At 27.2% G+C, this 27,628-nt stretch overlaps 1 protein-coding gene across 1 annotated transcript in view; it reads left to right on the top strand.

The window, feature by feature from the left end:
- The window catches only part of LOC100199240 (neurofibromin), a 196,769-nt gene that overhangs the window by 6,538 nt on the left and 162,603 nt on the right, over positions 1-27,628 (top strand). Inside the window, exons 3-9 of the mRNA XM_065807168.1 lie at positions 10,879-10,962; positions 11,123-11,191; positions 12,805-12,929; positions 15,517-15,623; positions 17,226-17,293; positions 20,506-20,581; positions 27,499-27,602. Of these exons, the coding sequence (XP_065663240.1) occupies positions 10,879-10,962; positions 11,123-11,191; positions 12,805-12,929; positions 15,517-15,623; positions 17,226-17,293; positions 20,506-20,581; positions 27,499-27,602 (633 nt within the window). The remainder of the gene's footprint in view (positions 1-10,878; positions 10,963-11,122; positions 11,192-12,804; positions 12,930-15,516; positions 15,624-17,225; positions 17,294-20,505; positions 20,582-27,498; positions 27,603-27,628) is intronic.

Genomic DNA, 27,628 nt, shown 5'->3' with positions numbered 1-27,628 from the left:
GATAGAAACATAAAGTAGAAGATAAAAGTTAGATAAGTGTTTTTTACTAATTTATATATATATATATATTATATATATATATATATATATATATATATATATATATATATATATATATATATATATATATTTATATATATATATATGTATAAAATTTGACTGGGCCACCGGAAATTTTGTTTTGATGCAATGGAGTCACCCGAATAGGTAACTCTAAGAAAAATTTTTACATCCAAAGTTAAATTTTTTGTTTTGCATTATAAAGGAGATAACTATTTTTAGTTACATATTTTTGATGACTTTTTAACTATCTGACGTAGTAATGTATTAACATGTTAATGCAATAACAGCAAAGTTTGTTTTATACTTTTTCTATTATTTATTAAAACAAAATAAAGTTGTTTAAAAAATAAAAAATATTACTTTATGTTTAGTTATTATGTTTACTTAGAGAAAAATAATAGATATAAATTTGTAAATAAAATACCTCAATTTACATGGGCATTTTTACATTTTTAGTGGTTACTTATTTCTATTATAAGTGATATAAATAAAATCTAAAATCATATATTTTCTATTTACAAAAACTGTAAAGATTATCATTTATTAATTAAAGTTAGAGGTTTAAGTTAATAGTTAAAATTTACTTTTAAAGAATAAATGAATTTAAATCGTATAAAATTGTTTTTGTCGCTCATTTACTTTAAACTATTTACGCAAAGTCATTAAAAGTTAATAACTTTTTCAGCTAAAAATTAAATTAAAAGGAACAAATTAATTTGATTTTTGTAAACTTGTTTTGTCGCTCTCTCATTTTGAGTTTCGATATACTTTTTTAAAGAAAAGATTTTAATTAGAGGTTTAATTATTTCATAAATTCAAATATGTAATTAGTTTATATATTTATACTATGTACAGTTATAACTTTTATACTATTTATATTTTTAAATCATTAAATACTGCTTAACGATATACAAAATATTTTATTTAGTATAACAACAAATAGGGTAGATGAGGGTAACATGAGCACCTTGGTTATTATGAGCATACCCAAAAACTTCTAAGATGTAAGCAATGAAGCTAAAGTTGCTTTATAATTTTTGAATCAACTTTATATGGAACTGTGACAACAATATAGATATAACAAGAATCAGTATAATTTGCGTAAAATTATATGTAGTAAATAGCAGCTCTTGTCTAATTAAAATGCTATTCAATTTTTTGTTAAAATATTATCAATACACATTACGCAAAATATCATCATTCGTTATTAAACATTTAGTTTTATATTAAACATTTAGTTTTGACTTTATTTAAAAAAAAAACATTTTTGTGTAATACGAACGTGTTCAAATTACCCAGTGTTTTTAATTAAAATTACCTAGTTTAAAGTCCTAAAATTGCAGTGGTTTTGATTGCTTTTTGAATAAAAGCAAAACTTATCAACATTTTTTAAATATTTTAACAATACAATATATCTTTAAGTTAAATTCAAAAAATTTGTAGTTTTAATGTTTTCAAGGTTTGAGTTAATAAAATTGAAAAAATATCTTATTGTTTTTTTTTTGTTGTTGTTACATATAACAAAGTAGTTTTGTTTCAATAAAAAATTTGATTTTTTAATGATTTATATAATAAATTTTGTTAATAACGATTAATTATATTCCACAAATTAGTTCAAATTGTTATGTTGTTATTTTTTAAACTTAATTTAAACTGCTCATATTACCAAGTGGTCTGGGTAATATGAGCACTTTGGCTATTTTTTTAAAACCTCTGTGTTTTTAAGAAAAATATTTTGGGTGTCCGAATATCTAAGTAGATCATAAGTAGTGATCCCTAAAAATTGTTTATTTAAAAAATTTTGGATTAAGCATAATTAATTTAGAAAAAGTTCCAATTTTGGCTTAAGATGCTCATAATACCCTATTCTACCCTAACAGTTAAATAAAATGTTATAATGGCAAAAATGGTATTTCACTCATATGTCAGAAAAGTTTTAAATCTTACCAGAACAGAAAAATGTGAATGAGGCATTGTAGGATGGCACCCCATTTCATAGGCAATTTTTAGCAGATTGTGGTAGCAATTTATCATGAGTATTTCTTTCTGTGACGATAGATTTAAGTAAAAGCTTTTTAACAAATTCTTAAAATCCACCTGTTAATATATATAAAAATGATTTTTAAACAGAGTTCAACCTCTATCAATTTGATTACCAAATATTATCAATTTATTTTATTTTTTTGCTTGCGAAGACATTTTTTCATGGTACAAAAAAATTAGCGGGAAGCGAATCTTTTTTTATTGATAAAACACTCATTTCTATTTCACTTAAAGTATTTTTTAAGTGCTTACTCCATCATCAACAATAATGAATATAGCGGTAATACGATTACTAGTTTTTGAAAAGAATATAAGTTAATAACAGCGCCAAATTTGATTAACAGCAAAACGTAAATGCTAAATTACTTCAATAAAAAAAAAGTTGATATTTCTAATTACTTCAATATATAACAGCTGGAACAATTTATAATCATATAGTTATTTACTTTTAGTAAGTTACTAAAAGTAAAAACTATTTGTTAAGTTACGTTAGTAAGTTACTTGAACATATAAATTTAGAATTTCGAATCTTTTTATTTCTATATATTGTAAAAATTGCCAAGTTTGGTAACCTAACTTTTAAACATTTTTATTTCTGGCATAAAGAAGTATTTTTTAATATCCACACCCTGAAATATAATAGTTGTAGCGTTTATTTAATTTGTAAGAATTATTTATTAAGAATTATTAAGAAATATTTAATTTGTAAGAATTAAATAATGTCGAAAAAAAAAAAAAAAAATAGCATTTAACATTTTATATAGAACCAGTACATCTAGTTTGATAGAAAATTCAATTCCATCTTATAAGTTTGGTCTAAGGAGCGGCAAATATTCGTTAAAATAGTATAAATTGGTCTTTCAATTAAATTTGGGTTTTAAAAAAGTGACTTCTTTGGCCCTTAGAAAGGTTACATTATGCCATTGTTATTATTAAATATAAAATTTTTTTTTCAAAAAAATATTTTGTCTGCATTTTATTATTTAAAACGTTATTTACACACAAATTTTCAATAAAATAAAACAATTTAAAATAAATTAAAAACATTTTTAATGTTATTTTTGTCAATTAGTTATGTGTTACTAAGCGATGAAAAGTACCATCTACAAAGACTAGGAACTGCGCATAATAGAGTGTGTGAAACATTTTAAAATTAAAGTATTATTTAAAAAAAAAGAAATAACAGTTAATAATCAAAAATAAAGTTCAGAAGCAAATAAAAAAATCAAACAAACAAATTTTATCAGAAGGTCGCAAATAAACAATATCTTTTTTTATGGATTCATATTCAATAAGTTACAACAAATATTATTTTAAAAAAATTGTTAAAATTAAATTACTTTTAACTTTTACAACTTTTTAAGGGGCGTCAAATGAAAAAAAGGTACCTTAAAAAAAAAAAAAGATCCTTCATCTATAATATAGAAAAATTTTAATAAATAAGGGCGCCAATCAGGGTTGCTGTCCCAGAGCGTGACCGCTCACAGCAGCCTGCTGTTAACTTGTTTGTTTTTAAATTGAAATGGCTTGAAAATAGAAGAAATTATTAAAACAAAACATCAACAATTTAAATTAAATCCTTACATTTTTTGCTCCTTCTTTATTATTGTCAAAATCTTCATTTTCCAATTGTATAGCATATTGGTGAGTCCTATTTGATATATGTCTACTAGTGCTATCTTTTTTAATATTACTCGTGCCATTTATAAATCGTAAGGCAGCTGCTCTTACTGCTCCATTAGTTCTTAATAAAATAGTGAAGAGCACACAATTTACATATGATTTTAACTACATAAGTAGTTTCTTTTTCTGTAATGGTTTCAATTTGAAAATCCTTGACAAACTCCCATCTATTAAAAGTCTTCAAAGAAACTCTCTTACTTTTCAAAGTACTATCCATATTTTAATTTTAAAAATTTGGAATAGGAAAAATAAACTTTTTAAATATCCTAGTTTGTCTTCATTTATATTGAAATATAAATAGTCATTGGTGAAGAATAACAACTGTCATTAAAATGTTCCTTGTTATAAATTTCATGGAGTCTGCAATGTGTGCCTTCATTAGGAAATTTCCTTATTGATGCGTTAAAAGTGTTAAGTGGAAATTATACTCCATTCTTGATTTATTTAAATTTAAGTTTTCTTAACAACTTTATTGCCTCGTTCGTAGAAAACATTGCATCATCAACAGAGTGTCAATTAAATGTTGCGAATAACAGTTAATTGTCGGCATCCTTTCTTTCCAAAAATTAAAAAAAAAAAATGCATTTTCCAAAAATTTAGTAATATTTGAGGTAATACAAAACTTTAATAGTAAATATATCTTCTACTAAAAAATAAAACGGGTAAAGATCGGTTTGTGTGCTAACTTTATTGGAAAGTCTGAATATTACACATACCTTTAACATATTAAGAATTAAAAGAATAATTTAAATAACTTTTTTATCAATTTTTTTTTTAGAGCTTTGATGATTTTTCTGTTCACTTTTTGAATAGCGCATAAACTGTTAATTATGTAAAGCTGCTGTTAAAAATCAATACATTTTGAATAAATAAATATTTTATATAAAGTATGACATTGCAAGACCTTATTTTTATTATATATATTGTATTGGTTTGCTTCAAGCGTGTTTGCGTTCAATATTTGCGCTTTTCAAGCAAAATAATCGATCATTACCATAAAACAAAATAAAAATAAAAATAACATAAACATCGATAATATAAAATATAACTTTTTTGTTTTTTGTTATTCACTTGTTTTTACTGTTCAATAGAGGTTTAAGGAATTTCTTTTTATTGCTATAAAAACTTGTATAAATAAATATACTTGGGCTTGCTAAATAAAAAAATGATACATAAAAAAATTTATCGCAACATTTAATTATAAATATTTCTTTTATGGTTTTCTTTTAAGTTTCATTTAGTAACTTTGTATACAAAGCAAAAATTGAATAAACTTGTTTTTTGTTACTAAAAACAATAAACAATTTTATTAATGATTTTTTATAAAATTTGTCATTATTTATCAAAATATATAGTATATTATATATTTTGATAAAAAAAGCTTAATAAAGCTTAAGTTTTTTCATTAGTAAATAGCGCATATATCCAACATAATTGTCATTCAAACTTTTTTTCATAATCGTCAAAGTGGTTTTTTGTAAAGTTAATTACTTCTTTTATCTTACCGCTTGATAGAGCAATTTAAAAGTTAAAAAAATATCAAAGTTGCTTCATGTAAACTGTTCTAAGCGTACGTAATTCGTACGTAAATTGCCAGCAACTTAACGCTTTAAAACAAGCGCTGATATATATATATATCTATATATATATATATATATATATATATATATATATATATATATATATATATATATATATATATTAAAGTGCGTCATTTTTCAGCAATTTTTTCAAACTAAATCCCAATCACCTGGGTTAGTTGACTGGTTGGATAAAAATGATTTTACGCTAAAAAAAATTTTAGAAGCCCATTTTTGAGGTCCCCATTTTTACAATTTGTGTCCTGACTTTTTTAACCAAAAAGCGGCGACCTTAAACATTTAAATAAAACTCCAATTTTATTTCTATGAACTCTAAAAGGCCTAAATATTAATTTGGAACTGGTTGGAAAGTTAATTTTTTAAAAAAGGGCATTGGTTTGACCCTGGAAAAAAGGGTGAAATGTTCTAAGTTTAGGTAATTTTATAGATATATCAGTTGACCAATTTTTTTATCTCTTGAACTTTCCGTGACAAATTTTATCAAATTTTTGTTTACAAAGATTAATTTAATATAAAACTCAGTTTTAAAATTAATTTCTAATATAGGGACACCTTATAGAAGGGTTAGCTGTATTTTTACATAAATTTTGATTAGATTTTCATATAGAATGCAAAATAAATATTTTATTGAAACAATTATATTTTGCTCAATCTCATGAAGCTGGGGTAGTTAAGGTAAAAAAATAAACTTTCTGCTAAGAAAAATATAAATTAGTAAATAATCAAGAAAAAATTTTCTCCAAAAATAGTTTGTAAAACTAAAACTTTTCTTCATGTTTTTGGTGAAAAATCGAATAAATATTCTCCAAATTAAAAGTCAGCACCATTTTTTTTTTGCCACTCTCTGTAGTTTGTACTTTTTCGAACTCCCTGAATTGATCTTTGCTGAACAGCCAACATTATATCTTGCCTGTCCTCATCATTGTGAACAGAATTAACAAACTCTGACACAAGCTTAATTACCTGTTCAGTGCAGTTGTTGACTACATGTATTCGGCGAATAAATTCAATGAAAGTTTTAGATGGGTTGATAAAGCCCCAAAAAGATGAAGGACAGTTCAGCCAAGGTTTATCATTGTCTTTACTCAAATTTAACAGACTGAAAATAAACCACTAGTTTCTACCAACCAACTGTGACAAGCCAGGTGGTTTCTCCTGGGTGAAGTCTAGATCTTTCAGAAGGATTGAATTTTCAGACTTCTCATAGTGTGTAGGAACAGGTTGTGCAACTTTTTCTTTCTCATCATCTTCGAGTTCTTTATCTGCAAAACATAGTGGAGTCAAGGTTTGATCCAAATACCACGTATGTCTCTCCATTGATTTTAATATTTCTTCAGTTCCCTCTAGTACATCATTAGCTCCTGGATCATTAGACTCTACCCAATTTCTATAGTTGACCATCTGCCAGTATGATTTTAAATCTTGAAGAGGAAACTAAAGAGGAATGCACAAACCACACAGTATAAAATATAGAAATAAATTCTGCTATTCTACTGATTTCTTTTTGTAAACAAGCTGTCAATCGGTAGGGCGACTGATTACTTAAAACTTGAATTTTAGGATAATTTATAGACTTTGCCATAAAATGTGCATGAGATATTGATCTTAGTGCATAAACATTAAAGTTTACATCTGGACATAAGTAGGTGAGTGTAAGTTCTTCTAGTTCTTCTTAATCACCGCTTGGAAATACTAAATTGACTTAAATACTTAAAGTGCATATTTGCAAAACTGAGATGTTTCTTCAATCTGTTTTTCTAGATACATTCCTTTAACTGCAACTTTGTCAACCTTTTCGAACTTTGATTTATCCATAGTTTCCTTTGTTGTGTTCTAATTAGCTTAGAAAACTTTGAAAATCAAATTTTCAGGAGCATAAGTTTTACCAACGTGAACTTTTCCCCAAAAATGTTTACAGTGAAGCTTGTAAACATATCTCTGACATGCAAGCTGTAATATAACTAAACCCTATGTATGACAGAACTTAATGTTTGTGCCAGAATATTTTCCTATATTAGTGGCAGTTGTTTCAAAGCACAGAGCCTTTATATAAGTTCTTAACATATATTTATCCGTACCGCACTTGTAAATGACCAAGGTTGATATTTGACCAGGGCCGGGGCCAGGTTTGATAAAATATAGCCAGGGCCGGGTTTGTGACCGGGACTGCATAAACATTTATACATCCTAAAGAAAATTTTTTAAATACAAAATTCAGGTTATGTTTTGTATATATATGTATATATTAACATCTTTATGATCAACATGATCATCATAATCATCATTACCATCATCATCATCATCATCATCATCATCATCATCATCATCATCATCATCATCATCATCATCATCATCATCATCATCATCATCATCATCATCATCATCATCATCATCATCATCATCATCATCATCATCATCATCATCATCATCGTCGTCATCATCATCATCATCATTATCTTCTCTTTTGGTAAATACTACACCATATAAATACTAAAGTTTATACAAATATGAAAGGATATTGTATACCAGCATCTAAATAAATAGCAAACATATATGTTTATGTCCATAATATGTATGCATAAAGCGCATCTCTGAAGCTTTTATTCCTTCTGGACTAAAAGCTTTTGTTCCTACTCTTTAATTTCAAGTCAAACCTCATTCTACTCCATATTTTTAACCATCTTGAGCAGTTGCTTTATTGATCATTTATTTGGTCTTTTTTACAAAAACATCTCTCTTAAGAACAAATATCCTTTTATTAATCCAAGAAGCCAATGTGAAAAGATCCACAATGTATCTTGTGGTACCCCTAAAACTTTGCTCCTGTATTGTTTCTAATCTACAATATTATTCTTCATGAAAATTTAACATCTAAAGTGGCTCTATTTGTTGACAACTTAACTTTATACTCTTGTCTTGACAAAAAATCTTTACCTTTTGATTGCTTAGAACAAGCAGCTGATTTTTAATCTGATCTCTCTTCTGTAACAGTCTAAGGCTTGCTGTGGCTAATGGATTTAAATTCTGGACTTAAAATCTGCAATTTTTGTTAGACAACAAAACTCATTTATTTACTGCAAAAAAATATTGCAATAATGTTGGTATTCCTATATTGATGTATAACAACCCTCCTACTCTCAGACAATGTCTAAAAGCACATTGTAAATGTAATGCGGTCATGGTGTAGTGGTAGAGCGCTTGCGTCTTAAGCAAGAGGTACCGAGTTCAATCCCCACCACATCCCTGGTAGTACTGTGCTCAACTGTTTCTCTGCGCAGCGGCCTTGGTTGTCAAGGTTTGTGTTTCGGAGTTATATAGTTGAGAAAGGTTTATAAACACAATTAAGTAGCCTCATCTGTAATGGTGTTTTCAGCCTTGGGGAATTAACATAAAAAAAATAATAATAATAAATGCTTTATCTGCCAAGCTTGAGCCACTCTCCCATTGTTATACCAAAGTAGAGCAAATATCAAGTTTTCCAATACAAAAAACTTTCTTAGCATTTTTATTAAAGATGTTTCTTCTGTGTAGCTTTTTTTATATTTATTTTTTTTCAACGTTGCCCATTTTTCAACTAGTTAATTTAATAGTTTCCTGGAACACATAATATTTATTAAATTTTTTTAAAATTGCTTTAAAACTTTTTAATGTAGCCTCATATCAGAAGCAGAGTGAAAAGAGTCAAGCTAACAAGTTAATATAAGTACAAGTAAAATTCGGTAAGAAAAAAAAACTCTAATTGTAGATTATTTAGCAAACCTGATGTGGTTGTCATGAAATATGTTGCCGTCATATCCTCCATTGATCCACAGTTTCTTTACAGTGAAAAAGATCCAGTTCTGAGGACATATTGCCTGTTCAGAGCATGCTAACATCATTTTATCTTGGGAAGCACAACCAATCAAAGTTTTAGTGGGAGTATTTTTGTCTAACAGATGCCTGAGTTATTAAGATTAAATTTAGATTTTATAGTTTCCATTTTTCAAACTGAAATTTAATTACTTGGGTAATATATTGAATGATAATTTTTAATCAGTTTAATGTTTTAATCATGTCTGTAATGAAAATTAAGAATAATTTCCTCTTTTATGGCAAATTTTTTTTCAGAAAGTGTCTCTAACACTTTTTTATCTTCAAATAAAAATGTCTTTGAAAGTGATTTTTGCATCTTTTTATCATCATTTTATTTTTGCATCATTTTATTTTTAATTTTAAAGTAAAAGTTATAAATGGCAATTTATAATAAAAAAAAGATTTTTATCTTAAGTAAAAGTATGACACGAATTTGTTTTTTAAATCTTTTCTAATTTTTTTAGAATATATGATTCAAAAAAGAAAAATTGTTTTTGTTTGTGACAGATGTGTGTTATATTTGATCGCAAGTGTCTTTTTAAATATACTTAAACATTATACAAAGTTTTAAGCTATTTTTCTTGTCCTAAATTAGTATATATTTTTTATACTTATAAACTTCCCAACGAATTCCAAATTAATATTTAGGTCTTTTGGAGTTCATAGAAAAAAAAATTGGTATTTTATTTTTAATGTTTAAGGTCCCCCCTTTTGGGTTAAAAAATTTGGGGTTTCGCGGCACAAGTTGTAAAAGCATGGCCCTTAAAAATGGGTTTTAAAAAATTTTTTTTAGCGTAAAATCCAATCCAACTCCAACTGGTCAACTAACCCAGGTGGTTGGGATTTAGTTGGAAAAATTGTTGAAAAATGACACACACTAATATATATATATATATATATATATATATATATATATATATATATATATATATATATATATATATATATATATATATATATATATATATATATATATATATATATATATATATATATATATATAGTATATATATATATATATATATATATATATATATATATATATATATATATATATATATATATATATATATATAATAATAATAATAATATATATTTATATGTGTATATATATACACTTATAAATATGTTTATCAATCTATATATATAGGTAGATACATATACACATATTTGTGTGTGTGTTTGTGTATGTGTGTGTAATAAATATTAGATATATGTTATACTTTGAATATTGTTTCACAGTATGCAAAATTATTAAAGTTTTAATTGAATTGTAAAAAAGCATATTGTGATGAAATAGAAGTTTCATCATCAGATGGGTGTATGTGAAATTATATTTGAATTTGTATAAACTTTTTTTAAGTCATAGAAAAAAAGTAAGACTTTATATATATAAAATAAGTCATAATGAGTTGTTCTGATTATCAAATTTTATTTTATATAGTTTTTTATCCTGTTAAAATAGTTATTATCTTTGTACAATTTAAAGCAAAAAAACTATTATATATCACATGAATACACTTATTTTCATTAGGTAAGCCCACGTTATAATTCAAAACTTGTTGAAAATGGTTTTTTCCATTTTCAAAAATAAGTCATTGCAACTAAATAGTTTTTAACATCTTTTATAATTTAGAACATTTCTTTTGGTGAGCAACAACAACTTCTATATGAATCTAACATGATTATACTGGATACCATAAAGCAGTGTTTTGAAATGGTAGTAATTTATACATATTTTAAATATTTAAGTATATTTTTAAACTAGTAAAATGTAGCAACTTGGGTTAGGTTCTCTGAACTCTTTCTCTGTCCTCATTTCTTCTTTTACTTGTAAAAAACTTCAAACAATGAAGTTGAAATATAATTTAATAATTTAGAATGTAGATGAAAGTTCATTGTTACCTGATGATGTTGTAAAGAAGCATCTTCTTTCGAATTTATGTCCAGTAAGTCCCTAAAATTTACTTTATATATCTTGATATATTTTTATCTTTTAATATTTCTGGGTTATTGTTTCTTCTAATATTTGTTTGTGAAAATAATAGAAATTTTTAATTTTTTTTTATTCATGAACCCATGTGACCCATTGAAACCTATAGGTAAACCTGATTTGCATGAAACCTATGTAAATTTAATTCTTATGTAATTCACATATTCACTCATTTTTTTATGAATATATGTAACTAGCTCAATTCAACTCATTAAATCTTTATAAGTATTGTATTAACCCCAATTCACTCATTATATATACTGCTTGAATCTTAATAGGGTACTGTTTTGCTTTCGTCATGCAAATATTGAATAAATTAAAACTAAGAATTCTGGGATTGAAATTTTTTTTTTTTTTTTTTTTTTTTTTGTTATTCACCTCCCCAAGGCCGAGAAGGCCACTACAGATGAGGAGGCTACTTAATAGTGGTTATAACCCTCTCTCAACTCTAAAACTCCGAAACACGAACCTTGACAAACAAGGCCGCTGTGCGGAGAAACAAGTTGAGCGCGGTACTACCAGGGACGTGGTGGGGATCGAACTCGGAACCTCTCGCTTATAAAGCGAGTGCTTTACCACTACACCACTACCGCATGCAAATGCGGTACCGCACCAATACCGCATACAAATGCGGACAAACAACTCAAAAGTGTATAACAACAACAATACAATTTATTCAGTTTTCAATACAAACTCTCAATAACTTTTTGAATTCTTGTTTAGTGTTAGTGAATTTTTAAGAGCTGATTACAATGAATGTTTTCATTTTGATCAGCTGTTTTAAGTTTGACATTTTAATGCCTGATTACTCCAAGTTTTTTATTTTTATTAGAAGATTAGAACTTGGAGTAATCATAAAAAAGTTTTCTTTGGCAATAAGTCAAATTATTAAACAAATGAATTTAATGAATCTTTTACGCTCAGGGTGGGTATATTTTGCAAAAGTTAACAAACTACCCCTCCTTTGTATTAAGCACCTGAGAGTAAACGCTTAAACAAGAAGAATATGACAATGTCAGAAAAATATTAACCAGCTCTCTAAACATTGATGTTGAACATGTTAAAATGAACATGTTAAAATGATATTTTTAAAATAAAAGTGAATGTAGTTAGTTTCTTTAATAAGTTTTTATAGAAAAACTTATCAAAGAAACTAACTACATTGGTGTTTAATATTCTGTTAAATGATATTGAAACTCTCTGAGTGAGGCTTAAATTTGTTTGCTATAAGTAAATGATATTTTGACCATAGATCTCTAGGGCTCATCATTATTGGAATATATTATGAACAATAAAATGTTTGGATCTTATAAACTTTGATTTCCCATAAAAATTAAACTTGATGTTTTATTAAGTGCTTTTTTTTATTATTGGTTTTAAAATGAACAAAAACTAGCGATATAAGCAGACGATTTAAGATTTATTTTATTTTTAAATTAAGGCTAATTTTTTACTAAAGTTCTAGTATTTATTTCAAAAAAGTTTCTTTGAAAATTTGTGAGCAAAAAATAATATATTTTTTAATTTTTATATATTAGTTCATTAATTAATTTTGTTCATTTTGTTTAGTTGATAACTCAAAGTGGAACTCAGTTAGGTTATTCTTCAAAAGAGATGCAGTTATTAGCAGGAAAAATTGTCTACTTAATAAGTAAACATCACTTTAGCTCTGTATTTGAAAGAATTACTAAAAGGTATTTAAATTTTATGAAAAAGACTACATTTTAAATGAATATAGAATTATTTGTAAAAAAATAAAAAATAGAATTAAAATTGACTAAATTTGTTTTAAACAATTAAAATTTTATATAAAGTTTATAAGATTGTAAATAATATACAATTTATAATTGTCTAAAAAGTTGTCTATAAAATCTCTCTTTCTTTCTTTCTTTCTTTCTTTCTTTCTTTCTTTCTTTCTTTCTTTCTTTCTTTCTTTCTTTCTTTCTTTCTTTCTTTCTTTCTTTCTCTCTCTCTCTCTCTCTCTCTCTCTCTCTCTATCTCTCTCTCTCTATATATATATATATATATATATATATATATATATATATATATATATATATATATATATATATATATATATATATATATATATACATAGACACATTATAAATATATATATATATATATATATATATATATATATATATATATATATATATATATATACATACATATATGAAATGTTTGATTTGAAGGGTATGTAGTTAAAAAGTTAAAACAAAAATAAGTATATAAAAATAAATATATAATAAGTCATTGATATACAAAGCAACTACAAGAGAAGCAAAAAACCTGAAAGTATCAAAAAAATTAATGAATGAAAATTGATGTATCCATTTTGATGGAGTATATTTTAACCATAATCAACACCAAGTGGTGGTTCTGAAAAATGCTACAAAAGAAATCAAATTAAACCGTTCTTGTCTTAAAAGACAGTAAAGCAGGAACTATTTTTATAGGATTGATGGAAATTATTTACCTTTTTGAATTTGAACTTTATAAAAATGATTATATCAGATACAACTGCAATTAATACTAGTAAAAAAGGCTGTAGTAACTAGGCTACAAAAAAAGTTTAGTGACTTTGGGTTTGATAATCTGAAATATGTAGGCTTGGTGCAGTGGTTAGAGTTCTTGCTCAGAACCAAGAGGTTTGAGGTTCGACACCGGCTCTAACCCAATAAGTGACATTGGTAAGGAAGGAGGTGTGAACTTTCTAGTTAAATGCTCTTCAGTGGTGTTCTATGATAAGACTAAAAGGAATTCTGGAAGCACCTTAATAACCACACAATATATATATATATATATATATATATATATATATATATATATATATATATATATATATATATATATATATATATATATATATATAAATATATTTATATATGTATATATATATATATATATATATATATATATATATATATATATATATATATATATATATATATATATATATATATATATATATATATATATATATATATATATATATATATATTGGCACTATAATGGGCACTGCTCTAAAGAGCTAGCGTCTCTTGTGCCATCTACTAAAATTCATTCTCGTGTTACTCGTCATTCAATTAAGTGTCATTCTTTTTCTGTATTTGTTCTTAAGTGCTCCAAAAGCGCTTATTCATTTAGTTTTTTTCCTCGAACATCAGCTCTTTGGAATTCGCTTCCTTCATCTTGCTTTCCTGATTCATATAATTTGCAACCCTTTAAGTCGTCCGTCAATCGTTATCTTGCTCTACAATCTTCATCTTTTTCCTTTCATTAACTTCCAACTTTAATTAGTGGCTGCTTGCAGCCTTGTTGGAAGCAAAGATGTTTATAAAAAATATATATATATATATATATATATATATATATATATATATATATTGTTTTTATTTATAAATAAAACTACATTTTTTTTTACAACTATAAGTTTCTAAATGCAATCATCAGGTAAAAAATCTGATTTTTTTCTCGTGGAAAAATGATTCTGTACAAGAAAAAAATGCGAATGAAAAATCTAATCTTTTGGTTTATGGTTGTCCAACAAAAATTGAATATTGAATATTACAAAAATCTTATTGTAGCAGTGGATACACTGACAGGGAATGCATTTTGATGTAAAAAAAGTATATATATTTTTAATGTCCTATTTTTTTCACTGTATTAGTACTCTACTACTAGTGACTTTAAGTCACTGAACATCATACTAAATTAGTTGTAAATAGGGGCTTTCAAATAAGACATCAAATAAGGGTTCGCCTTTGGAAGGCTGTATTTATGTATGAAAATACAACCTTTACATAACTGTTACTGATTTTTATATTAGGCAGGTTATATTTGCTGCTTTTGATTGCAAATTAAATTACAAATTAATTAAGTTGAAAACTAGTTCTTGCTTACAGTTTCTTATGTTTTTTGCCTAGTAAAATTATTCTTAGTAAAATAAAAGTTTGTTAGGTATGTCTACATTAGGTATGTGTAATTAAAAACCTTTGAGAGTACTAGACATTTAGTCTTAATTAAATTAAAAAGTATTCTACATTAAACAATAAGCATATGACAAAATATACTAAACATATCTGGTAAATATAGACATTATATTTTGCCAGATATGGAAAAACTTTTTTTTAAGTTTTAAAAAATTGTAAAATATTAAACTTATTTTTCATTTTTCTTTTTTTGTTGGGTAAATTTATAAATATTTATTGTATTTTTCCTAATTTTTATTTTATATAAAAATGTTTTTTAATGTTTTACTTTTTCTGTTTTAATTAGGATTGCATCTTTAACTGACAATTACGAGGATAATAGCGGGGGGGATGAACTTGATCTTATACAATATTTGCATGTTCCTGTTGAAGGGTTGATAGTTCTCTTTAAAGGTTATTTTTTTATTTTATTTTAGATTTTCAAATTTTTAGATTTTGTTTTTACTAAATATTATGATTTTTATCATCATTTTTATTTTTATTCATTCTCAACATATATTTCATTGAAGCTCTTAATCTTACAGCTCTAGTTTGAGACTCGCTTGCGTAGTTTGAGACTCGCTTGCTTAAACAATAAGCATAAAAAAAAAGATGTTACATTAACTGGAGTTACTTTTTTATTTACTTGCTTAAATATATATTTTTTAATGTTTTATTTATATATAAATTGCTGTTATTCTAAGTATGATAGTCTTAAGAAATGTTCTGTACCCAGATTTACTTTTTACAAAATATTGCTTTCAACTTTTTTTTTTTAATTTTTAGGCTGTTCAATCTTGCCCCATAATGAGGATATTTTGACCAATAAACAAATTAATGTAACTTAATGTGTAAAACTGATGAAAAAAACACCATCAATTGGTATTTTTTTATAAATAGCAACTTATGGTGTTACTTTGGGAAAGTTGTATTAACCTATAAATATGGTTTTACCATACCTATGAAATGCTTTTCATTTGATAGTACTGCAATAATATACAAAAATAATAAACAACAAAACACTTGGACACAAAAAAGATTAATGCCTAATAAATACAAGTTACATAAACAAATAGCATAATAAAACATCGTTATTAACAGATTAAGTTTTTATTATAAATAAATATATAGCTGTTGTTATTATTGATATTATAACTATAAGTTGATATTATAACTATAAATGTTTCAAATTTTTTATTTATATTTGTTTCTAGCCAATATAAAAAAATAGGATCATTAGACAAATGATTTCATACTGTATTTTACTAATTTTTTCATATGAACTTTTTATTATAAAAATTACACTTAAAGTATTATGCTACACATAAGGGTTCTTCCATAAAGTACGTACGCAAGTATAAGGGAAAGAGGAGTTGCCCAAAAATCTTTGAATGCATACAAGGGAAAAGATTGTTTAAGACAGCCAGAGCGTATGCAGTTTAACTATCTCTTGTTCTCAGAGGAAGGGGGGATTTGTAGTTTTATGTTGTACCTACTTATGGATATAATAACACTTTTTTTTTTATGGTAATAGAATATACCTTATTACATTTATTTATTACATTTACTCATGTTACATATAGCTTATTACATGTTACATTTTCACATTTATCATTTTATTTACTAGCAAACATTAAAATGATGTAACATTAAGTTATATTTTATCATATGGGAGCTATATGTCTCTAAACAAAGTTTTTTTTTTTTAATGTGTTAAATTTTTGTCCAAAGTTCCATGTTCAAATTAACTCCAGTTTACAGTTTGAAATATTGTTTTTTAAAAATGTGCGTGAAACAAACTTTTTAAAATATAAGGTGAAATAGTGAAAAAATGAAAAATAAAATAGTTTTATAAAAAGATTTATTTAAACTTAGAAAAATAAATAGATGTTGTTCTTGACTTTTGATGCATCGACAGCATTTAAGCTAGTTCTGGATGCACTAGTACACTTAATTATAGAAGATGTGTGAGACTCAAAAATGTTTATTTTGATTATTATACAAATTATTTTATAGAGTGTTGCAGTACGTTCAAAAGTCTAAAGAAAAATTCTCAACAAAGTATTCTTCGTAATCTTTATCAGGTAAAATGTGTTCAGTAAAAGTAATTGTGAAAATCAACTTTTAAAAAACAAAATGTAAAGAATAAAATCTAAACTTAAATTTACTACAGCCAAGAACTACCATACTATATGTAGTTCTCACCATACCAGCCAAGATTTTGTCACGTTGGTTTCACAAGGTTCTAACTGACATTTTTTCCAAAATTGAGATTATGACTTTATTTGACTATTTTTATCCAGACAAACAAAGTAAACTAAAATTTACTGTGATCTAGTTTAAAATAAGCAAGCTACCAATGTGCCAAAGTTTTATAAATTCTTCTATTATTAATTAACCTGCAGGTTAAGTTAACTAATATTTAGTTTGACAAGGTTCCAACTAACATGTTAGGGTAAACCCTCACTGCATACTATTCTAAATATTTTTCAGTTAAATTTAACATTATGATAGAAAATTTCATGCTCATCAAAAATCATATAAAAATATTGGTCTCAATATTTATGTATAGTGTTCTAGCTTGATGTTGATGTAAAAAAAAAAAAAAAAGTGTTGCAAAATCGCTAAAATTTGCTATTTTTTATAAATCTTTTTTTATAACATTAAAATGCTCAACAAAAAGTACTATTTTCTCTCAGCGTTGAAATAACTATTAAAAACAAAATAAATGGCTTTTATTAGGTAAAACTCTTTTTTAAAATTTAATAATGACAATTCAGTCTTTTCACAAACTTATTGTTAGTCGATGTAAGTACATTTTGCCTCACATATCCTTAACTGTCAGTCAATGTAAGGACATTTAACTGTGTCTAGCCTCCAACGGTCACTCTTGCATGTTTATTACTCATCACTAATAATGACTTAAGTCATGCATGTTTAATTACCCATCTCTAACGGTCAGTTATAATTTTATATAATTTTTAATAATTGAATATATAATTTTGAATATAGTTGATGAACAAAATAATATAATTTTAATTTTTTGCATCATATCATTAGTAATATTAAAAAAATTGAATAATTTGTAAATAAATATTTATTAGCAATGTTAAAAAGTAGGTTGTAATTTAAATTATAACTAAAAAAAACAAAAATTATTATAAAAAATCTTTAAAATTATATAAAATGACTTTAAAGGTATTGTAAATTAAGATAGTAATGTTGGAAATGATACTATTTTTTATGAAAGAAAGCAGAGTGTGATTAACTTGGCAGCATACTATACAACAACCAAACAACAATACTGAGCATTATGGACTGAATCAATGGTGGACAATATCGGCAAGCATTTTTCTAGTGCCTTTTGCAAAATATTGGATGTTGCAGCAGAGGAAAAGCAACATGAGCAACTTAGTTACTTGGTCTGACTGCTGCGCCCCTCAAAATCGGAACAGTATAATATCAAATAGTGTATTACATTTTTAAAGGGAGATTAGCATTAACTTAAACAAATAGTGTGTTACATTTTTAAAGGGATACTAGCATTAACTTAAATACTATGAAATAATTACTTCCTAGTCATTTATGTGCCCGGAAAGTGGAACATGCGCATAATTAAATTGAAAAGCTCACAAGGATAGCTGATTTTTATAGACCACTTGAGTTGATAAGCACCCTGTTTATCAACCCAAGTGGTCTATAAAAATCTGTCTATAAAATGGTCTATAAAATCTGTCTATATAAATGGTATATAAAATATTTGAATAACATTTAATGTTATTCAAATAAATCCACAAGACTTAAAGGACTATTGTTTAACAGCAAAGCTAACTACAAGTTAGTTCCTTTTTCTAACATTGCTGTGCTAAAATTATCCATGACTGAAATGAACCTATGACTTGTGCTAGTGTCAAATTTAATGAAAAAATCTAACAGAAAAAATGCCGACACTAACCCATCAACTTCTAGAGTTGAATGTTAAACCAAAGATTTAAACTTGCAAAATTTAAGGCTATATTTTTTTTTATGTCTCTCCAGGACCGAGATTACTAACCAGTGGTTCTTCATTTATAAAATGACAGGATGCAATGAAAAGCTTTTAGGCTTTTAAGCCATAATGTAATGGTTATTAAATATAATATAATGATCGAATCTTGTTAGATAATATGGTAATTACCATTTATTATGTTATTGTTTCAGTAACAAAATTTAAAAGTAGTTAACTACTTCAATCACAAAATTTTAAAGCAACTAAAATGTTTCTAACTACCGTTATAACCGCAGTTAGAACCTTGTCATAGTGAAGATATGACTATTTCACTATGACAAGGTTCTAACTTTATTTTGGGGGTATTTATTTTTTACAAATATTTACAAATATTGGTATTTACAAATAGTGAAACAAAGGCAAATGCTTATGTTATCATGGGTGAAAAATATTATCAATTGATACTAATAAATTTTTATGAATAAATTTTTAGAAACAAAACAATTTTTGACATCGATTTACTTAAAACTACTCATGGATCAGTTAGAGCCTTGTCAAACCATTGTGACAAACTACAAATATATGTAGTTCTCGGGTGTATTAAATATAAATTCTTGTACTCTATTGCAACTTGCCTCATGTCCTGCTGACTTTTAGTATTCTTTTTTCTTGGCGAAGGCTAGAAGTTAACTCTGAATTAAAATACCCTCTACTTTGGGACTCTTGATTGATTAAGGACTAGAGATGGTTTCTCAATAAAAGCACTCGTACTAGACAGGTATTAATTAGACCTGATTACTATCTTATAGAGGCAAAGATTTTAGTGATAAGTAAAAAAATTCTGTTGGTCTTGCAACTTTTCTTCATCTACTAGGCTGGCATAGATGTAAAAGATTGAATTATGAACTAATAAAGCTGTAGTCAAGCACTTTATTCAAAAAACCAACTTTATTCAATAAATCAACAGTGATTTTCTAACATTGATTTTAATGGCAGTACTTGTATACAATAAACATGTTCAGACACATATATTAATTGAATACAATAAACCCAGTTTCATAGGTATCAACATGTTACATAATCTAAGAGTTGTCAGTCTCATGAATTTTTGATCGTTTGATAATCTTTTTAAAATGTTACATAGTAGAATAAGACAAGTGTTTAAAAACATTCAAAAAAAAAGCTTTTTAAAGACAATTTTGTCATTAAAATTGATATTGACATCAAACAAATAAAAAATAGTAAAACTTTGATTTTATTTTCATTTTTTTAATTTAAGAATAAATTGTAATAATTTTTTTTTAATAGGCAATATGGAATTGGATTGAAAACTATCCTGATCAATTTACTTATCTTTACAAATGTACAAACGTTCAACTTTCTGGTAATTTTTAAACTTTTATTTTTATAATTAGAAAATTATTAAAACAAAGTATTGATTATTTTTTATAAAGTTTTCTGACAAAAATAAGAAAATTTTACTTATAAAAAAAATAAATAAATTTTATTTATACACACTAAAAATTAAAGGTAGAAATTTTTAGTTAAGGTAGGATATGTGATATACCCTTAGTAAGGTATAATTTTATACCTTATAAGGTAGAAAATTATACCTTTAAGTTAGAAAATTGTATGACAAATAATTGTTTTTAATATAATTTTCTACCTTAAAAGGTAGAAAATTATACCTTACTAAGGGTATATCACATATCCTACCCTAAGGTAGAAATTTCTACCTTTTTTTTTTAGTGTGTAATTATAACATGTCCTGCTGCCTTGTAGGATACGCCATTTTAGGCAAAGGCTAGGAGATGCCAACTCCGACTTAAAACACCCCCTGCCTTGGGGCTCTTGGTTGAGTAAAGGCTAGAGATGGTGTCTCGATAAAAATACTCATCTTTGGCAGATGTTAAACGCATCCGGCTATTGCCTTGTAGAAGGCTTACTAGGCAAAGACTTAAGGAGTCAACAGATTCTATCTGTTGACCAGCCTCGCACCTCTTCTTCATCTATTAGGCTGGCGCAGATGTAATTTTGATATATTGTTTCCAGTTCAGGATGTTGAATGCTGGATCTTCTTGACTCGATGCATGGGTTTTGCTTGTGTCTCTGTTTTTATGACTAGGCAATTCATTCTATTATCTCCTAATGAGGGTACAGCTGTAAAACTCAGTTTTATGGTTCTGAGGATGGCTGGTAGTCAGGTTCCCCGAACTCTGTGGTAGCTGTCAGAGAGGCTGATTCCATCAACAGCTGAAAAATATCAAAGTATTAACAGTGCCATGTTACGCATCGATGGTGTCCCTGTTTGTGCTTTTGGTGTGCATTGCTGAGGCCACATTTGGAGCCCTTTTTAATGGCTTAGGGCTTATTTATTGTAATGATGCAATTGCTTGGGCTATTAAACAGTGTTCTGAGTACTATCTATGCTTTGAGTCAAGTTCTTTAACAAATTTAAAAATGAATAAAGTACCACAAACTATAAAACACAAAAAACCATCATCATCACCAAGTTCTCTAAACCATTCACTAATATTCATGGTCTTCGAAGTAACTTTTCTTCTGTTGAGTCTTATCTCTTGCAAAGTTCACCAGACCTACTTGCTCTTTGTGTGACTAATTTGAGTTCGGCTGTCTCATCTTGTGATCTTAGTGTTGATGGTTATCTTCCTTTAATTTGTAAAGACTCCAATAGTCACATGCTTGGCCTGGGCATTTACATTCATAAAAATCCACCCATTTGTCATGAAACTAGGTTTGAATCCACAGACTATTCTTTCATATGCTTTTGTTTAGCACCACTTCACTCTATTGCCTTTCTCTTTGTTCTTTATTGCTCTCCTTTATCTTAAGACTGCACTCTTTTTGATGCTATTTCTTATCAAATTGACCAAGCCCTCTCTCTTATCTATCAGCCTATATTGTTGTTGTCACTGACTTTAATGCTCATCACACTGAATGGCTTGGCTATAGTGTCGGTGATTCTGCTGGCATTAAAGCCCACAACTTTTGTCTTTCTCAATCCCTAACTCAAATAGTCAACTTTCCAACTCTTTTTCCAGACAACCGAAATCATTTACCTTCTCTACTGTCTTGTTTCTGATCCTAGTCAGTGCTCAATTTCTCCACATTCACCCTTAGGTGCTTCTGATCACAGTTTGATCTCTCGAAAACTAATATCTCATTCTTCTTATTCATCTGAATCCCCCTATCATCATACCTCTTACAACTACCTTTAAGCTGATTGGGACTCTTTCCGTGATTTTCTTCATGATGGCCCTTGGGTAGAAATCTTTTGTCTTCCTGCTGACAAAGAGGCATCTGTTATCCCTATTTTCAAAAATTCTGGAGAGCAATCTGATTTGTCTAACTACCGTCCCATTAGTCTTCTTCCTATCATAAGCAAGGTTTTTGAATCTTTAATTAGCAAGCACTTAATTTCTCATCTTGAATCTAATAACTTACTTTCTGATCATCTTGATCTTCTCGTTCTACAGCTGATTTGCTAACAGTAATAACCGATAGGTTTTATCGTGCATTAGATAGAGGTGGAGAGGTTAAGGCTATCGCTCTGATATTTCTAAAGCTTTTGATAAAGTTTGGCATGCTGGTCTTCTCCATAAGCTTTCTTCTATATCAGTATATAAGAAAGTATCCGGTAACGTCTATAAGATTATTGAATCATTCCTTTCCAATTGTAGTATAAAAGTTGTCCTTGATGGATAGCACTCTTTTTCATATGTAACTTCAGGGGTTCCTCAATGTTCTTTCCTTGGCACTATACTCTTTTTAATTTACATTAGCGATCTTCCAGATATTTTTACATCTAAGGTGGGATTGTTCGGTGATGATACTACCATTTATTCTTGTCTTGATAAGAAGCCAACACTCTCTGATTGCTTGGAGGGGGCATTTGAGCTTGAAAAGGATCTCACTTCTGTTACAGAATGGGGCTCACAGTGGCTGGTGAACTTCAATTCAGATAAAACCCAGTTTTTTTTCAGCCAATCGTTACCGCAATAATTTAGATCTTATATTTATGAACAGTGATGCACTCGACGAGTCAGCTACCCTTCATCTTCTAGGATTAACTCTTGCTCCCAATCTTTCTTGGTAACCATATATCAAGTCTGTTGCAAAATTAGCATCTGGTTAATTAAGGTTGTGTCTCTTTATCGTGCTTGTCTTTGTCTTGTCTTTTCTTATTATGGGTTTTATTTTTTATTTTTATAAATCTGTCCTTGTATGGAATTGACATATCTCGGGTGGATCTTCCAATGATACCTTTTCTTATTTAGAGTAGGTGCAAAAACACATTGTAAACATAGTTTGACCTGCTCTTGCAGCCAACCACCAACCATTATCACATTGTCGTAATGTTGCTTCTCTTTCTCTTTTCTACAAATGCTATAATTGGCACTGCTCTAAAGAGCTAGCATCTCTTGTGTCATCTACTAATATTCATTCTCGTGAATGAATATTAGTAGATGACACAAGTCTAATTGTGGTCTCTTGCAGCCTTGTTGTAAGCAAAGATGTTGAAAAATGTATACATGTATATTAAGGGTGAAGTGATTAATCATTTTGAGAAATTTTTGATTAACGATTAATTGTTTTTAAAAAAAATGATTAATCGATTATTAATCAATTAATTTATGAAAAATAGAAATGTAGTTTCTCTTTAATTACACAATTAATAGTATTATTTGAGTTTTTTTTAATATAAATTAATTTTAATTTAAAGTAATAAAACATTCCACTGTAATAAGAATGGTTATAATATTATAATGGTTAAAAGAGGCAAAAAATTTTAATTTATATAGTTATTGAAAACATAATAAGTTTTATAACTAATTCGTAATATATTAGTGAAAAACGTTTCAGAAGTTCAATTATAAGTTTTATAAGCAATAAATAATTTTATAATTAAATTTAAATAATGTTTATTTCATGCCCATTTTGTTTCTGTAAAAGATATGAGCAAAGAAAGCATAAGGAATCAATAGTTTCATCATTTAAGGATGTTCTCAATTTAGTTACAAAAAGCCCTGCCACACTAAAACATCTTTCAGCTTTGACCGATGATGGTGGAATAGTTAACAAAGCATTGTACATTTGTTCAAATAAATGACTTTTTTTGTTAGTTTTTTCAAAAATGCTCATTTCTTTTTTAATAGATGAAACGTTATTTTGAAAATTTACTACAGTTGAAACATTGGTATTTTTTTTTGACAAAATGCAATTCAATTCTTCTTTTTTTGTTATATTTTCAGTACATTCATGTGTAGCCTCATCTTCTTGATTTAAACTATTTTCTCTAACATTCTGATCAATGAGAAATAAATGATAAACAATTTCTTTAATTGTTAGAGCAATTTCATTTCTTGTTGGGATCATCTAAATATTCTAACAAGCCTTTTACATTAACAATTTTATGTTCAAATATTCTTTTACTTACTGCTTCATATATTTCATGCCAGTTTCACTTGATTGAGTTTTCAATTTAGAAAGTAAAAATTCAAATATTTTTAAAGCATCAATTATATTGCAATCTCGCCTTCCCAAGTGAACTTACCTCAATGATTTCTAATGGTTCTACAATTTTCTCAACCTGCTTAATTTCACAATTTGTTGGATATAAAAGAATAACTGACAAATTTATTAGTACTGATTTTATTATTTCTTTCAACTCCAAGAACCGCTTTAACATTCCCAACATTGAGTTCCGGCGTGTACGGGCATCAATTATCATCACTTTTTCCTTTCTCAGTTTTTCTTGACACTCTCTTTGCATAAAATCATTTTTTACAGGTGATTTTCTAAAAAAAGAAGCAATTTTTCTAATTTTATTTATTGCTGATGAAACATCTTGAACAAATTCGATTTCATAATTGGCAGGAGCTACTTCAACCCAACTTTGTCCTTCGCTTTTTTGAAAATCTTCCTCATCATCATCACATTCGTCACTTATTGAAGTTATCAAGTTCTATTTCAAAATATTCGTCATCAGGTTCTACTAAATTTGTATGATTAGCATATAAAACATCTACCACAGCCAAACGGATGCCATGACTATGACAATTTTGATGATAAATACCCATCAATCGTCCCATTTTTTTCACTACAGACGATCCATCTGTTATAACAGCGATTATGTGGTTTTTAAGCTGCAAACTGAACTCGCCTAGTTTTTTAATAACAATCTAAACTGCCTTGGTAGCTGGCATTGTAACTTTTACTCATATCATACCAATACTATTCACATTTCCGATTTTCATATGGATATTCATACACATATAATGTCTATTTTTTTTGGAGCTCCACTCGTCTAATGATAATGAAAATCTCTCATCATCTTCTATTCTCTTTTTTAAATTACTTTTTAATTTTTTTCTAATCTGGTCAGCATACTCAATTAACCCAGGACAAGAATTTTGTTTTTAAAAATAGGATGAAACTATCTTTGTGCAACTAATGAGCTTCCTGAAGCAGGCTCTAATAGAAGATTGTGTTTGTGTTGCATGTGGTACATTAAGGATGTAGTTGATAAATGTGATTTAAATTTGGTGTCACAATGCTTGCATTTTAAAGTTTGTGAATCGTTTATATTTTCTAATAAATGAACCCAAACCTTAGACTTTCTTTTTTTTGGCTGCACCCATATATCATTGCTGTTGCATGTATTGTGTGATAAATCCTAAAATTATAATATAATTTATAAAAATCTATGCAGGTACACTATAATTCAAAACAGAACACATATTCCCACGAAAATATACTCAAAAAGATTATTATCAACATACCATTATGAAGTAAAACACAAGGATTAAAGTTTTTTAAAAGTAATAAATGTAAATATTCAAGATGTTCTTGGAAATTATGGCTTATTCAGTTAGTTTCGTGGTTTAACATGAAACAGTTACTAAATCCAGTGTTGAAGATCCGGTGTATAAAGACGGAAAAAACTCTAAAGTGCTTATTTTTATATAAAACCTAATCCTAATATAAAACGTCGATTAATCGTTCTAATTTTTCGAATAATTGATTAATTAATCAAATCAAAAAATAAATGATTAATCCATTAATCAATAACAGCCCTAATGTATATATTGTTCAATAAGCAAATTTTACTTTTTTGCCAGAATCATCTATCGCTTAAACCTATGAGGCTTTGTAATTTATAGTGCTTTGAAAACTATTTTGTAAAAAAGGTCTGTTATTAGGAAACTAAATCCCTGCATTTGGACAATATTTTTAACGTTATTTGCCAATAGGGCCACTACATTCGAGGAGGCTACTTTTTTTGGTTACAACCCTCTCTCAACTCTTTAACTTTAAAACACAAACCTTGACAAACTAGGCTGCTGGACAAAAAGTTAAGCACGGTACTACCAGGGATGTGGTGGGATTGAACTCGAAACTTCTCCCTAATGAAAGGAGTGGTCTTCTACTACACCACTACTGTATTTAACAACACCATCATTCTCCATTATTTTGTCAAAATTTCTTTATCTGATGATAAAAAATATTGTTTAGCACTCTGATCTTGACAAAATTAAGAGTTCTATCTTATTCTTTGATCTTGTTTTTTTTTTTAAAAAAAAAGAAAAATAATAATGATTATTTTTAGATTTTTTTTCTTCATTATTCAATTTCTCTCTCCTCTAAACAGTTACTCTGTCATTTGAATAGTTACTCGTTGAGTACTATTTTATTTCATTATTTTCTTTAAGATTTAATATTTAATCTAAATATTTTTATTTTTTGTGATTTTGACACTTAAAGGGATCTCAAACCTCCAAGACATGTTGTGTTCATATTAAAGAGAATGATAAAAAAAAAAATGTTTGGGCTAAATTTTTTTGATTAAAACAAAAGAATAAATAAATACCATGAAAAACTAATTTTATTATTTTAGTCGAAGCTTGTCTTCTCTGTTATATCGTAGGCCTATAAGTCAGCATAATATATGCCACAATCTACAGAGTTAATAATTTATTATCATTATTATTTTGCGCGTTTTGTTCCTAAAAGTTTAAGTACATGACGTCATTGACTTTTGTTTGTTTACATAATTGATCTCTTGTGCAAACAAAATCAATGGCGTCATGTACTAAAACTCTTCGACTAAAATAAAAAAGTTAGTTTTTCTTGGTATTCATTTATTCTTTTGTTTTATTAAAAAAAATTCAGCCCAAATATTTTTTTTTATCATTCTCTTTAATACAAGCACAACATGTCTCGGTGGTTTGGGATCCCTTTAAGCTGGCACAAAAATGATAAAAATAAGTTATTTTTTAGAGTTAAGTGAAAAGTTATTTTCATTGATTGTACATTATGTTGAAGTAACAAAAAAGAAATTATTGGCGTGGCCATTACAAGTAATGCTGCTTTTGCTGTCACCTGTAAGTAGTTAAAGTTATGCAGTCAG

The sequence above is a fragment of the Hydra vulgaris genome, chromosome 10 (genome assembly GCF_038396675.1).
Source record: "Hydra vulgaris chromosome 10, alternate assembly HydraT2T_AEP".
NCBI classification, from domain to species: domain Eukaryota; kingdom Metazoa; phylum Cnidaria; class Hydrozoa; order Anthoathecata; family Hydridae; genus Hydra; species Hydra vulgaris.
This window is presented reverse-complemented; position numbering and strand designations above follow the sequence as displayed.